Here is a 14,642-nt window from a genome sequence, read left to right on the forward strand (position 1 = left end):
AGCACAATTCTCCCTCAAACAAACCTCTGCACGTTGATGTACAGCAGTCATAACATAACCTTGTGCAGCATCTCTAGCGGTGTAACTGGAAAGTCGTCTCACTGATATGTGATCATGCTGACAGACTTTCTATAGCCAGAACTGCATAGGCTCGGTCTTCATAGGTGCCGTGGTTCCAGCAAGATGGTGCCACAGCTCACACAGCAGGGTTCTTTTCTTTTCCAGGAATGATCATGTCACATCAGGGTGTGATTTCTTTTTGGGGGTTTGTTGAAGCAAAAGGTCTACATGACCCGACCTGACACGTTGCATGACTTGGGAGTCCATTTGCGATGCAATATAGCAAATTCCGCTGAAGATTCTACACAAGGTTATCGAAGTGCAGAGGGTTGTTTGAGGGAGAATTGTGCTCACCTGAGTGACATTATTTTCAAGACATAGGCATCACATGAAATGCTTTTGTATGTACTTTCCAGTCATGTAAGTGTTTTCATTGTTATTCTGAATTGTAATATAGATTTTGCAAATTTAAATAGTCTCCATATTTCTGCTACACCCTGTATTACTTATTTCAATATTCTGATGTAATTCTTGAATACTTTAAAGCAAAACTCTTGGTAAATTGATGCATATATTGGAGTGGAATACTACCAAACTTGTATGAATCAACCTTTTGAAAACATTTTATTACTAAATTCAAGCATTGGTATTGGGACCAGTAACAGAACTGGCATCAGTTCATAGTGGTATCTGCATAGCACTACTTTTGGCTAATTGCGACAATGGGGATGAACAGTGACCATTTAGTTTTTGATGGAAACACAGGGTGAAAAATAACACACTGTAATGTTCATGTTTCACATTTTCAGAAAGGTGCATTTTCCTACCATGTTTTGTCATGAAATGATGCGAAATGAAGTGCAAAATGCGAAATAAACTCTTAAGCCCAAAATTTAGAGTTTATTTACTGAATTATCCCCAGAGTTATGTGAAACATGGAAAACTGATTTATTTTGCTGTAAATATTTGACAAGCAAAAATTGACACCTTTACAAAAGAATAAACTTAATACTCTGATAACTACATAAATGTGCAATTAGAAAGGAAAAGTTTATTTTGTGTAATAAGTAGAGTAACATGTTTATGGTGAATAAAATATAAAAGATTTCGGTACAAAAAATTGGCACATTTCAGGATCAAAAGCCGTATATAAAATGGCATTTCAGTGTTAAAATCGTGAATAAAAAAACTAAATTTAATTTAAAAACTACACTTGTTACACAAAATTAACATTTCCCTTCTAACAGCACATTTATATAGAAACAAGAGTATTAAGTTTATTCCTGTGTAAAGGGGTCCATTCTTGCTTCTGAAATATTTATAGCAGAATTAATCAATTTTCTGTGATTTACGTAACCATAAATTTCATTTTTAAGAGTTCATTTCGCATCATTTTGTGACAAAAAATGGTAGCAAAATGCACTTCACACCTTTTAAAAAACGTGAAAAATTAACACTATAATGTGTTATTTCACATTTTGTGTTTTCATCAAAAATTAAATATGCATGCTCCTAGTAATAAGTAAACACAATAATGTTTTTATTAAAAAGAAAAAAAAAACCTTTTTCTAAAAACACTAAAATTGCTTACTTATGATTAGCAAGTAGTCAAATGTTGATTACAGCAATGTCTCGGGGCAACTACTTTCCCCTTCTTCAGGCTTTTCTTGGCATTGGTATTATGCTGCGTCACTTATTTTAAAAGAAGGATTAGGTTAAAAGGTGCATCTGGTTTAAAAAGTGATTTGTGAATGTTGTCTAAGCCTTAATAAAAACTTCCATATTATGTATCCCTCCCATTAAACAGCCCCGAAAGTGCAATGTAAAAATGCCTCCTCCTAAACAGTTAAAAAGTCTCACCGACGTAACTGGTTATCGTGATGCAGCATGATACCAACGCCAAGAAAAGCCTGAAGAAGGGGTAAGTAGTTACACCGAAACGTTGCTCTAATCAACATTGGACTACTCGCTAATCGTAAGTGAGCAATTTTAATGTTTTTAGAAAAAGTTTTTTCTTTTTAATAAAAACATTTAGTTTACCTCAAGTGAGTAATACGCACTCGTGCTATTATGTGTTTAGTAATAAGTAACATACTGATAATGTGCGAATTACTCACAATTAAATATAAACTAAAGGCTACAAGATTAAAAATCAGCAACTTACGTGTGTGAGTATGAGATTTTTCGTACTACGTTTCGGAGGTTACACTACCTCCTTCTTCAGGTTGAAACGATGTTATTCAGACACCTGACATGGTGCCTCGTCGTGAAAGTGATGGTTAAGGATTTAGGTTAAAATGTTGCATGAAGGACACTTTCTAAAAAAGAATGTAAATTACACATCTAAAACCGCGCAATACTCATAAAAAACAAAAGAACGTCCAAGGCTGAAGTCGGTGAACTGCCGACCAGTGCTCGGGGTAGGCGAATGCACGGTGTCAGCCCATACCTGGAGAAAGAAAACTTCTGCATTCGCCTACCCCGAGCACTGGTCGGCAGTTCACCGACTTCAGCCTTGGACGTTCTTTTGTTTTTTATGAGTATTGCGCGGTTTTAGATGTGTAATTTACATTCTTTTTTAGAAAGTGTCCTTCATGCAACATTTTAACCTAAATCCTTAACCATCACTTTCACGACGAGGCACCATGTCAGGTGTCTGAATAACATCGTTTCAACCTGAAGAAGGAGGTAGTGTAACCTCCGAAACGTAGTACGAAAAATCTCATACTCACACACGTAAGTTGCTGATTTTTAATCTTGTAGCCTTTAGTTTATAGTAATAAGTATAGTATTTAAATCAAATTGATGGTTATGTTCCACCATTTTAACACTGATATGCCATTTTACATACCCCTTTGATCCTGAGATGTGTACAGTTTTTGCACCAACTTTTGAGCTTTTATTGGGCATAAATCTAGTGATATAAGATGGATGATGGGACAATCAGAACACTTGGGGCAAACCTCCCCAGAGGATTTTGCAAATTTTATTCTCCAGTTAACTTACTACGCACAAAATTGACTTAAAAGCACACAAATGGGGGTACGTCTCATTTCACACTTACCTGAATAGTTATATATGTCATATTCCAGATCATATGGCAACGGTATTCCCACAGCAAGGTGCATTGCTAGTCCTTCCAACCATACTTCCATTACCTCAAATGGAGGTCTGCAAATAAAGAATAAAAATTATTATTTAGAGGCCACACAACACATGTAAAATATGCACTGCTGTTCACATGACGTGGCACATTTCATAGGGTCGAATGGTTGAAGTATATGACACTATCTGAACAGGACTGTACAAGAGCCCTGATAAAAGAGATTAACTGGTGCAGGCATATTGGAAAATTGTCAATGGCCAGCCTGGAATTGAGGGAACACTTCTATTTCCCTGTTGTAATTACATAATGGATTTTTAGGTACTACAAAAGAGGTATTTATTACTTTTAGGCATTTGTAAATAATTAATAATTATTGATTACTCCCTTCCCTGCGGCGACGAAGGAAAGTGCATCGAAAAAGAAATCATCTACAGGGGATGGACAAAAATACGGAAACATCTACAAAATTTGCCAGAGGCCTGTTCTGTATACCAGGCAACCTCTCCCTCTTGTGGTCTTGAACTAATTTTGGGAAGATATCTCCCATATGGAGAATCAGCGATCATTACAATATAATACTGGTTTGGGTAGAATCACCAAGTAAATGAATGCTGTCATACTTCTGATTTATTCTAGACGATCACTAATTACAACACACTATTAAACAACGAATACTCAGTCACAGGGAAGGGAGCCGTTTCCGTTGCTATGTCTACCGTGCCTCGAAACTCACTGTCCTCTCTTTTGTCCAGTGTTTTCTCCCCTCCTTCCTCTGGTCAATTACCTCACGTCTGGTCTGGTGGAAAGAAGTTCCTTCTCCACTTGTTAGGTGGCAGTCGCCACACCAGCCCCCCCATGGATAGAAAGAGTTAGGCCTTGTATGGGAGGTGAAACGTGATGCACCGGCTGGAATGGGTGACGTAGTCACCTGTTGGTGATGGACGCTCATGTGGTTGCGCCGATGGTGGTTGGTTGGTAGGGGCTTGGTGGTGTCTGGGAGTGATCCTTGCTTGGTGGGACGTCTGCCGTCCAGGTGTAGGCTGGTTTGACCTGGTTGATGCTGACACTGGTCTTGTGGCCGTTGAGCCACAGGGTAAAGGTCTTGCCGTTCTTGCTGAGAACTTGGTGTGGTCCGGTTGGAGACTGCCTTGTGCGGAGTCATCACGGAGAAAGGCGTGGGTGCAGGTTGCCAGGTCTTTGAAGACAAAGGTGCTGGGTTGATTGTGATGGAAACCGGGTTGTGGTCGAAGCGGGCCATGTGTTGCCGAAGTCTGGAAACCAGATCAGAAGGGTCTTCCATCTGGGTGGCTGTTGGTGGCACAATGAGCTCTCCTGAGAGTCAGAAAGGTTCACTGTACACCAGTTTGGCAGGCAATGCTGCAAGGTCGTCTTTGATAGCTGTGCGAATCCAAAGTAGCACGAGGGGCAGGGCTTCATCCAGATGGAGCAATGGTAGCGGTGAAAGCGCTCGACCATGCCTTTGGCGGATGGGTGGTAGCTTGTGGTACGATAGCGCTCGGAGCTGACGGTCTGTTCTAGTTCGCGGAAGAGTTCAGATTCAAATTTCCGCCCTTGATCTGTGGTGAAGCGGGTGGGGGAACCGAATCGAGAGATCCAGCACGATGTGAGCGCAGTTGCAACTTCCGCCGCAGTGATGCGTTCCACAGGATAGGCTGGGTCGGTGGCCGTCGCCACACTGGTAAGAGATCTTCAGCTACACACGCGTGACTTGAATTTATATGCATTCAAGAGAGTTATACATGCACAATGAAAAAAGGAGTGACATACTGCACTACAGCAAAATATACACGTAAAAATCTGTAATGTACAAAACTATGTATGCACATATACTGTATGTTTGCCATAATGGAATCTTATTCTGTGGCATCATTCACCTAATAAATGAGTAAAGCAATAATAAAAATATGAAGTACCTTTTGTCTGGATTTAAATCACAGCAAAGGAACGCTACTTTGTAGAAGGGCTCAGGGCAGTTGGCACAGAACTTCTCCTTGAAGATATGTTGACTCAGCCCAAAATCAGACGATCTTGGAAGGTAGTCTGGATCTGCATGCACCCTGCCAATTATCTGGAAAAAGAAAATGAAAGTTAACCATGTAACAACAGATAGGCCTCTTAAACCAGGTTTTAAGTTTTGAATATATATATATATATCTAATTTTCTAATGCAAATAAAAGAGATGTTATACATGGTAGAATTAAAACAGAATTATTAATTAATCAATCTAATCTTGGAGGTCCTGCACTGTGGCTGTGCAGTCTAAGGTGCAAAACCTTGGGTTCCAGCTATGGGATGTGTACAGGTTCGAGTCTCCTCGAGGAAGGGTAACACCTTTCCCTGAGATTTCGGCCAGTGTATGGGGCCCACCATCATGGGGAGCTATGAATGAGTAGCATAACCCGGTCATGGAAGCCTTGTCACTGTGAAGGACTTTTAATTCAATGGAAGCGTCACACTGGTAATTGTTCGCGACAACCATTCATAATGAGCAGCTCTTCATGGATGTATCCGATTAAAATAATGTGCAATGGCATGCGAACGTCTCTCCCTAGACGTCACTTTGATCTCGATGCATTACCGATGCGCTAAACAAATTTTAAGGCATTTTTCTAACACCTCGAAAAGGAGCTAACTGGAACAAGAATTCAGTCATAACTTTTTACTGGTTAAAGATACGTCGAAAAAACCTTCACCATTGCATTTCTCGTGAAATTCTAGCCCATTTTGATATGTCGCACGACCCCCTTCCCATTTAAAATTCTGAAGTTGAATTCAATGTGGTTCCCCCTTGGCCTGATAAAGATTGGTCATCACCATTTCCATGTTGCGCGCTGCAGTGGCCTTGTACCGGGGGTGTTAAGTGACTTATTGAGCCACCCTGTATATGTATGGTACCAAAAACCAGATAAGCAATCTTAAGCATGTATTTTTAAAAAACATAATTAAAAAATCAATTTAAATAAAAATCATCAAATATGATTTTTATCCACCCTGAATGAGCAATGTCAGCAACGGATGGCCCTAAAATTCATTGATTAGAGGTCCTTACACGGATTCTAACCAGTGTAATGACCAGTTAGGATTTTTAGGGGCAAATTTCATTGGGAAAAAGGAAGGGAAAAGGTGCTAAAATAAGACCCAAAAAGGGGCAAAAAAAAGGTGCTGATAATTATACTACTTATCAAAAACTTTCCCTCTTATTTTGTTAGTCTAAGCTATTCTCTCAAAGCTGTGTACACATCACACACTTAAGTTGTGTTACAGTTATTCACCAGAGTCGGGGAAAAACACAAAGCTGTTGTATCTTACAACATTAAGCATTTCCAAATTTTTAAAAGTGAGTTTGTGTCTTTTCGGAGATAATATATGTTTATATAAGCTGAAGCTTCTCTCTACATCCACAGAAACAAGTGCGGTAAACTTAGTATACACTAGGAATGGCAACTCTGTGGAAGTGGCAAATTCCACAACATCCGGATTCTTGTCAAGACTAGCCTCAAGTTTGTCTCCGGAAAAACCATCTAACTGCCCCCTCACAGTAGTAAAGATATCCCATTGTTATTCCTTTTCGATGCCTTATTCTTCTAAGCTTTTGATGGCTGTCGACAGGTACTTGTACGAATGTACACAAAATAGTTCTTTTTGCAAATCATCTATCTTGTCTGGGAGGAGAAGTTGCTGTGCCTTGGAAATTGCACATGCCTCGGTTGAATCCAGGGAAAGCACAAACTCCTTAATTTTTTCAAACTTTTCACTCAGAAATGCAGCACACTCAATCCATGATCCCCAGCGAGTAATGATGGGGAAATGTGGCAGGGGCAGGCAGGTAGTTTCTCTGTAGGCAAGAATGCGACTCGGGACCTTAAGGAGTATTTTCTTCAGATCAAATATGAACTCATTTACAACGTTATATTCCTTCCTAATAGATTCAGAAACCCTGTGAAGGGCATGAGCCAAACAGGTTACATGCTTTAACTTAGGGAACAATGGCTTCAATTGGTTAAATGCCGAAAGCATGCAGGGAGCCTGGTCAGTAACTACAACAACTTTTTCGAACCGAATTCCACCAGGCCACAGTTTTTGACCGAAATTCATAAATGGCTGCATCACTGTACTGGCATTGGTTTTCTGCAACTCATACATGTTTAGTAACATGGGTTTAACTTCCTCACCTGTCAGAGGAAAAACCAAAATGCTCAAAACATATCGTTGCATTGAGTCTGTTGTCTCATCCAGAATGACACCTATATCACAATCTGACACTTTCACCTTAATTTTACGAACAGTTTCTTCATACACAGGTTCAATATAGATTTTTCCTTAACGTACTCTCATCACACACTGACAACCGCGTGTACTTTTCAAGGAACCCTTTCAAGGCCGGATGGTTCACCTTGTTGAGTAGAAGATGCACACAAGTCAACATTAAATTCCTTTAAATTTTGGTTCTTGGAAGAACACTGCTCAAATGCATTGCGTAAGAGAGACTGTCGAGATTTACTTCCTTGAAGATTCTTGTTCTTTTGATGCTTAGAGCTGGATGCGATCTCTCTGGTGTTTTTCATCTAATGTGATTTCCGTATCACAAACCGTGCATCGAACAACAGTTCCATCCCTTTCTATGAACTCGTGCTTAAATTCTTGAGCCAGACTGAGGAATCGGGATCTGGGCACTTTCGGCATGGTAAAGTACATGTACTAACAGAGTGAAAAAGCAGGCAAGGAACTTACATCCACAAACAATATCTATCCACTGCTCACACATGAAACGTGAAACCCACCACTTCAGAAACACATTGTTGCTTCACTGCTTCCAAGACCAAACTGCGTTTCCTTCTTCCTTCTATCTTAAAAAAAATAACGGCGATCTGGTGCATATCAGTAGTGGTCTTTCCATTGTTGATTTCAAATAGGCACCAATCAAGCACAGTTTAAATACATTCAATTTCAGTTAACAATGTGAAAACATCTTAAAGAGAAAATAGTTTTTCTTGTATGTACGCATTGCTTGCATGATACAATTATTTTCCTGTAGTTTACGGTTATTACAAGCATAAGAAAACAGTTTTTTCTTTTGAGAACACACGCTCCTTTCATCAGACATTTATTTTCATTTTGACTAAAGATACAGTTATAACAATGGTTAGTAATTTTTAAACAAAAATTCTTTTCTTTTTGTTTAAAAATTACTAACCATTGTTATAACTGTATCTTTAGTCAAAATGAAAATAAATGTCTGATGAAAGGAGCGTGTGTTCTCAAAAGAAAAAACTGTTTTCTTATGCTTGTAATAACCGTAAACTACAGGAAAATTAAAGAGAAAAGTGTTCCAAAAAAAGAAAATAAAAATTCAATGATTTGCTGTGGAAATATATTTAACATCACAAGTAAAAGGACACAAAAAGGGGAGGAAAAGCGATTAAGAACATGAAAAAGGGGGAAAATAGATAAATGTCCCAGAAAAGGGGAAAAAAGGTGCTGGAAAATTAGCTCCATTCTCACGTTGAGGCAACATTTCACACACTGAGTCCTTCCAGAGAGGTCTCACTTTCACTACGAAAAAAAGGTGCGCACTTAAAAATCCTAACTCTGGTAACGACATTATTTAATAACTTACCTCACAGAGCACAATCCCAAATGAGAATATATCCACCTTCTCATCGTATTTCTTCCCCTTCATCATTTCTGGGGCCATCCAGTAGGGATTTCCGACCACAGTATACCTCTTCTTCCTTTCACACTTCTTTGTACCCCGTTTGCCATAGCGCCTCCTGTCGGAGTTTATGTTGTTTTGTGATATGATGCGTGCCAGCCCAAAGTCTGCTACCACAACTGTCCTGTCCTGTAAAATTTTAATTAATATTAAAGGAGAAAATTCAGAAGAAATTTTGAACATGTATATACCAATACTTCCAAAGTTATACAGGGTCTCCAAGAATGAATGGTGGGGTTTCATGTCTGTGAAGTATTTATTATGTAAGTGCTTTTATTTAATTCAGTCACTCAAAAAAGATTGTGTTCATGTGTTTTCATTTCCTGTCATGTTGTCATCATAATAATCAATCAACCCATCCCCATGCAACCCAGCCACAATCAACCTCTAGCAGCCAATATAAATGGTTTGCCTTTCCCTACCATCCCACTACTTCCAACCGCATATCCAAAGCCCTTCTCCCATAAGGCATCAAAGTAGTGCACAAACACAATTCCGAAATAACTGATAAACTGAACAAACACAAACGGCACTTCCTCTCCCCCCTTGATAACCCAGGTGTATACGATGCAGAGTGAGAATGCAAGGCACATTATATCGGCAGGTCCATCAGATCTGTCAATGAAACGATCCAACAGCACCTAGCAGATGCGAAAAAAGCCCAACCCACTACTGGTCTTGCTAAACATATCAAATACAATAACCATACAATTCAAAAGGTTCAAGTCAAACACACTGCCCACACACTCGTAGACACCAAAATCAAGGAAACGCACGCCATGCTGCACTTCTCGCACGAGCTAAACATCGATAGCGAGCAAGCGCACCACACTTGGATTCCCCTACTACAACAGTTATCGCCCGGAAATAGCAGACAACACAGACAGAGACACACAGTTAACAACAGCGTGGCAGCCAGAGAACTCAGAAAAAAAGATGCACGCCAAGCAACAGTACAGCAAGTTCCAACGAGGATGGTGGCAGTGGCCACTGAAATTAATCAAAAAAGAAAAAAACAGCTTCGCGGATAAAAGTGAGTACTAGTTTCTCCATATTCCACATGAGTGATTATGTAAATTGGCACAATTGCCGAATTTGGGGCTGAAAATCCACATGTGCCACCAGTGGCGAAGCATGCTGTCTCTGGAAGGGTAGGCACGGGATGGATTAGAGATTGGGAGGGGGGGAGCTGTGAATTTTATAAAAAAGTAGTATATCAAAATAGAGCCCCTAGAAAATAAAATATGACATATTGCCTGAATCTCATCTACTGCTGTTTGAAATATTTGGGGTAGGGATTGTACAGGATAACGTAGTGATTAACGCTTTCACCTTATAATCAAAAAGTAGAAACTCAATTCCCTCTGGACGTATTTTTCCAGATTCTACTTTAAGCTAGTCTCGATTAGATATTTGAGAATAAAGGTGCTTCGTCTTGATGGTCAGAAAACAGTGACGATGGGACTCGATGTTCTGACAACGCATCACCCAATGAAAAAGCCGTTCTGTCAGGCCCTAGCCCTCTTACATTTGTTATATTAAAGCTGCTTGTAAAAATTATTTGCTACTTCAATAACAGTCTCGTAAATGTTTCTCGCATTAAAGAAATGGATCACTTGATCGTCACTTAGTCTTTATTTTTTTTTAATGCTGACCTTCGCGGTGGATTGGTTATAACAGGGTGTTACGACAAGGGCCTCACGTTCGAATCTCCGCCTGGGCATAGGTGTTCTTTGTGAGTGCCCCTTTGTCAATGCCATCATATCATCACACATCCCCATCTTCCCAATTAGCCTAAAATGCCAGAAACCCAACTAAAATAAACTAAATCTATCAATCAATTATTTCTTTTTAACTCTATTATGCATATAATTCTTCTTCAACACGCAACTTTTATTTAAAATTATAATACAATTTAGAAAATGATGAAACTAAATGAGAACATGGACACCTTTCTGTGTAACACACCGACCAGACAATTTCAGAAACATGGATTTTCTCAATACGTTTGCACTGTACTTGGCCCCCTTTTAAAAGTACCGTGTTTTCAGTTATGTCATTAATCATGAAATAAAATTTTGCCACAATATCCCTTTCCTCAAAGTAATAATTTTAAAATAATTTCCCCCTCTGAATAGAGACTGGTGTGGGGCACATCCAGCAGCTAACACTTCGCGAAAAGCGATTCCTCCATTATTCAACGGAATAATTCGGACCGCCAACATGAAACCATACAGGGTCATTCCATGATTTTGTGACACTTCCATTGATTTTTCATGTTTACGGAGCCCTATCATGTTAAATCCTGCACTTTCTGAATATGGCAACAGTATTCCATTCAAGATGGCAATACTAAAGTGCAATGCGGTTCAAATAAGCTGGAACGTTCTGATTGTAATGGTACTTTGGATGAAAGAAAAGATAAGGAAAAATAAAATAAAAATTATTTTGTATTACTGATCAAATAATATTATACATATGGAGTGTGTAAATGCCTTAATGGAAGAAATTTTGTGCTACTAACTCCAAGTTTGAAGGTCCTGAATGTGCCTCGTACAAATGTTATCTTGGTCACGGAAAAAGTATATATGTTTTCTGAAGTTTTTTTTTTAGAAAAAGTAAAGAAGGAACTAGCAAAACCATGTATAAAAGTTCGAAGGCCATTTCCCATGATCTTTCACTTTGTAATGTAATGTTCTGTGACACCAAAAAAAGCAGTGCCATTCTGGTAGAATTAGAGCATGCACCTGCCATCACATTGTATGCGTATCAGCAGTATTTGTTGGGCGAGAAATACTAGAAAATCCATAACATAATTTTGATCTCGCTTTCTACTTCTACAGAATAAGTAAGGTGGTTAAGGAGTAAAAGCTCTGGAATGCTAAACACAGTGGAGGGAGAGGGGAGAGTTGGCGAGGGTTGGTGACTTATTGTTTAGACAAGAGGATATCCTCCTCTTGGTTCACATAGCAACCGGTGCCTCACTGAATAGGTATGATATCATTTACTCTTGATCAGCATAGCAACAGCTTTACGACCTATAACTACACTTTCCCCATCAAAAACGAGGGTGCGCATTATACATGCGCAAATACGGTATTTATTTCACTTTATTTTCCATAACAAAGTTTAAGTTAGAATAATTAAATAAAAAAAACAAAAACAGGTGGGCAGGCAAATTGGCATGGATGGAAGAGGAAAGAAGAGTTTACAGGATTCTTGTTGGGAATTTTTCTTGTATGCACGCATTGCTTGCATTGTAGAATTATTTCTCTTGTAATTAAACAAATGTCTGATGAAGGGAGCGTGTGTTCTCCTGAAACATCACAACGAAAAATTGTGTTTTTATGCTTGTAATAACCGTAGACTACAACAGAAATAATTCTTGTTGGAAACCTGATGGTAAGAGACCTGTAGGAAAGCCAAGATGAAGAGATAACATTGAGATGTACCTAAAGGAAATCGGTAAGGATGGAAAAGATTGGATTGATCTTGTCCGGCATAATGACAGATGGAAGGCTCACGTTCCTGCAGCCATAAACCTTCAGGTTTAACAAGGCTAGAGCGTTAATTAGTTAGTTAAGGTTAAGGCTGTGGTAGAGAACCACTTGACCATTGTTACATCTAAAGTTTTCATTGAAAAAAGCATATACAATGAATAAATGCATAATGACAAGGAAATTCCACACAACAAAGAGGATGAGAAAGGTATTACAGAGGTTTAATAAATGCATATCCAGGAAACATCAATGACAAGAATTCTCCTCCCTCTAAGGACAGCAGGTTTAGGAATGCCAGAGTTAGTTAATAATAAAGAAATACTCACCTCTCTCACTAGGCAGTTGTGCGAGTTAAGATCCCGATGTATAATATTCATTGAATGCAGGTAGGACATCCCGGATGCAATGTCCTTGGCGAAATTGACCCTTTGTTCATAAGGCAAGGGCTCCGTGAGGTCATGGATGAGATCCTTAAGAGTTCCTCCTGATATATACTCAGTCACCAGGTGAAGCTTCTTGTCCTTATAAAGGACACCAATGAAACGGAGAACATTATTGTGATGCAAGCTTCTTAGCACAGCCACCTGTAAGGAAGAGAGGTAACTCAATTATACGGAAGAGGAGACATGAAAATTCAAGCAAATTACAAACTGACTTTCAACCAACACTGTTGTATGCAATAAAACTAAATTATGTATCTTCATAAATTGAGGTATTAATTATGCATATGCACCTCCATTCTTTATAACTGTCCATGGGTAGCTGATTCATGATTAATGCCTTGGGCCTTTAACCACTGTATTTCATTTTTATACACTTGTTTCCGAGACATGTTCTGTCTTTAGTTTCAGGGTAGTGTATAGTGCTAGTCATACACAGTCCGACAATTAAGTAATGAGATTGATTTTATATTGTCCCACAAGTGCACTCTATCTGTGAAGTAACGCATTCATGATCAGTGGCGTTCCTAGGATTTTCGAAAGGGAGGGGATATGTATACTTTTTCCACTCATTTTGTCATATTTTCCTACCTTTGATGTTCTTTTTTTAGGAATACTGGGCCAAAGGGGGGGGGGTTATAACCCCCATCAACCCCCCCTTGGGCACGCCACTGTTCATGATGCAGTGTGGGCCATAATCCACAACCTGGCAACACCTCATGAGCTTGCGATCGGCATGTTGGGAATTATGCTGTCATGTTGTGAGGGAGGTGTAAGGGTGTCGTCATGTAATAGCTATGGAGCAGCGAGTGAACATCAAGTTTCATGAAATACATTCTGAAAACTGCTTGTGGGAATAAACATTTCTTCAATTCTATTGTTGTGGATGACAAAACAGAGCATTTTCACTATGATTCTTCTATGAACCGACAAATCGTTTAATGGAAGTCACTAAATTTACCAAGAGGCAAGAAAATGCAGCTCCAAAAGCCAAGGGTGAAGACAATGTTGTGATTTTTAACGACAGCAAAGGCATCATTCATCATGTGATTGTTCCAGAGGATGAAACTGTAATTCATTGTTACTATCGTAGTGCTCTGAAGGATTATGGAAGAGCACTGACCGTATCAGACCTCAGTATCCTGAACTGGGCAGTTGGTTCCTGCTCCACGATAATGCACAGTCCCAGAGAGCAGTGATTGTCTATGTATTCCTAGTCCAAAAACAACCGAGAGTGTTGAATCATCGTCTCCTACTCCCCAGATTTATCCCCCTGTGATTATTTGCCGTTCCCGAAAGTGAAGCTGATGCTGAAACTACGCAGTTTTGATGAACACAGGACCATCCAACAGGTTGTGACGTCCAATCTTCAAGTCATACCTCATGAAGACTTGCAGATGTCGTATCAACCGTTGGCCAAACGTGCCAATTGCAGGAGGGATGTACTTTGAGTAATAAACAGGCAATGTTCAATTATAGTTTCTTAATTGTTGAACGTTGATTGCTTTTTACTCATTCTTGCTTGTATAATTTAAATTTATCAAAAAGATGCAGTAGTTTAGTAGTTATAGCCACTTTCATAAATCTATACAATAATAATACAGGGGCTACAAAGGCAAAATAAGGACTTTTTTCAAACTTAGCTTGTAAATAGTAGTAGCAACATATATATTGCTTTGTAATTCAACTATGCCATACCTGCATAGGTATACTAAATAAAAAAAGACAGATCTGAAATATCATGTGCAGTTTTCAAGAAATTGTTCATTAATTGTTGCTGCATGCTGTTGGTCAAAATATC

The 14,642-nt window shown here is 39.1% G+C and overlaps 1 protein-coding gene across 2 annotated transcripts in view; it reads right to left on the reverse strand.

Moving 5' to 3' along the window:
* Positions 1 to 14,642, reverse strand: part of LIMK1 (LIM domain kinase 1) — an 83,476-nt gene that overhangs the window by 14,538 nt on the left and 54,296 nt on the right. For both annotated transcript variants that reach the window (XM_083140060.1, XM_083140059.1), the window contains 4 exons: positions 12,728 to 12,985; positions 8,806 to 9,030; positions 5,101 to 5,255; positions 3,125 to 3,231 (listed from right to left, as the gene is read on the reverse strand). In XM_083140060.1, the coding sequence (XP_082996186.1) occupies positions 3,125 to 3,231; positions 5,101 to 5,255; positions 8,806 to 9,030; positions 12,728 to 12,985 (745 nt within the window). The remainder of the gene's footprint in view (positions 1 to 3,124; positions 3,232 to 5,100; positions 5,256 to 8,805; positions 9,031 to 12,727; positions 12,986 to 14,642) is intronic.

Source organism: Lepisma saccharinum, chromosome 18 (assembly GCF_977018435.1).
Source record: "Lepisma saccharinum chromosome 18, izLepSacc3.1, whole genome shotgun sequence".
NCBI lineage: Eukaryota > Metazoa > Arthropoda > Insecta > Zygentoma > Lepismatidae > Lepisma > Lepisma saccharinum.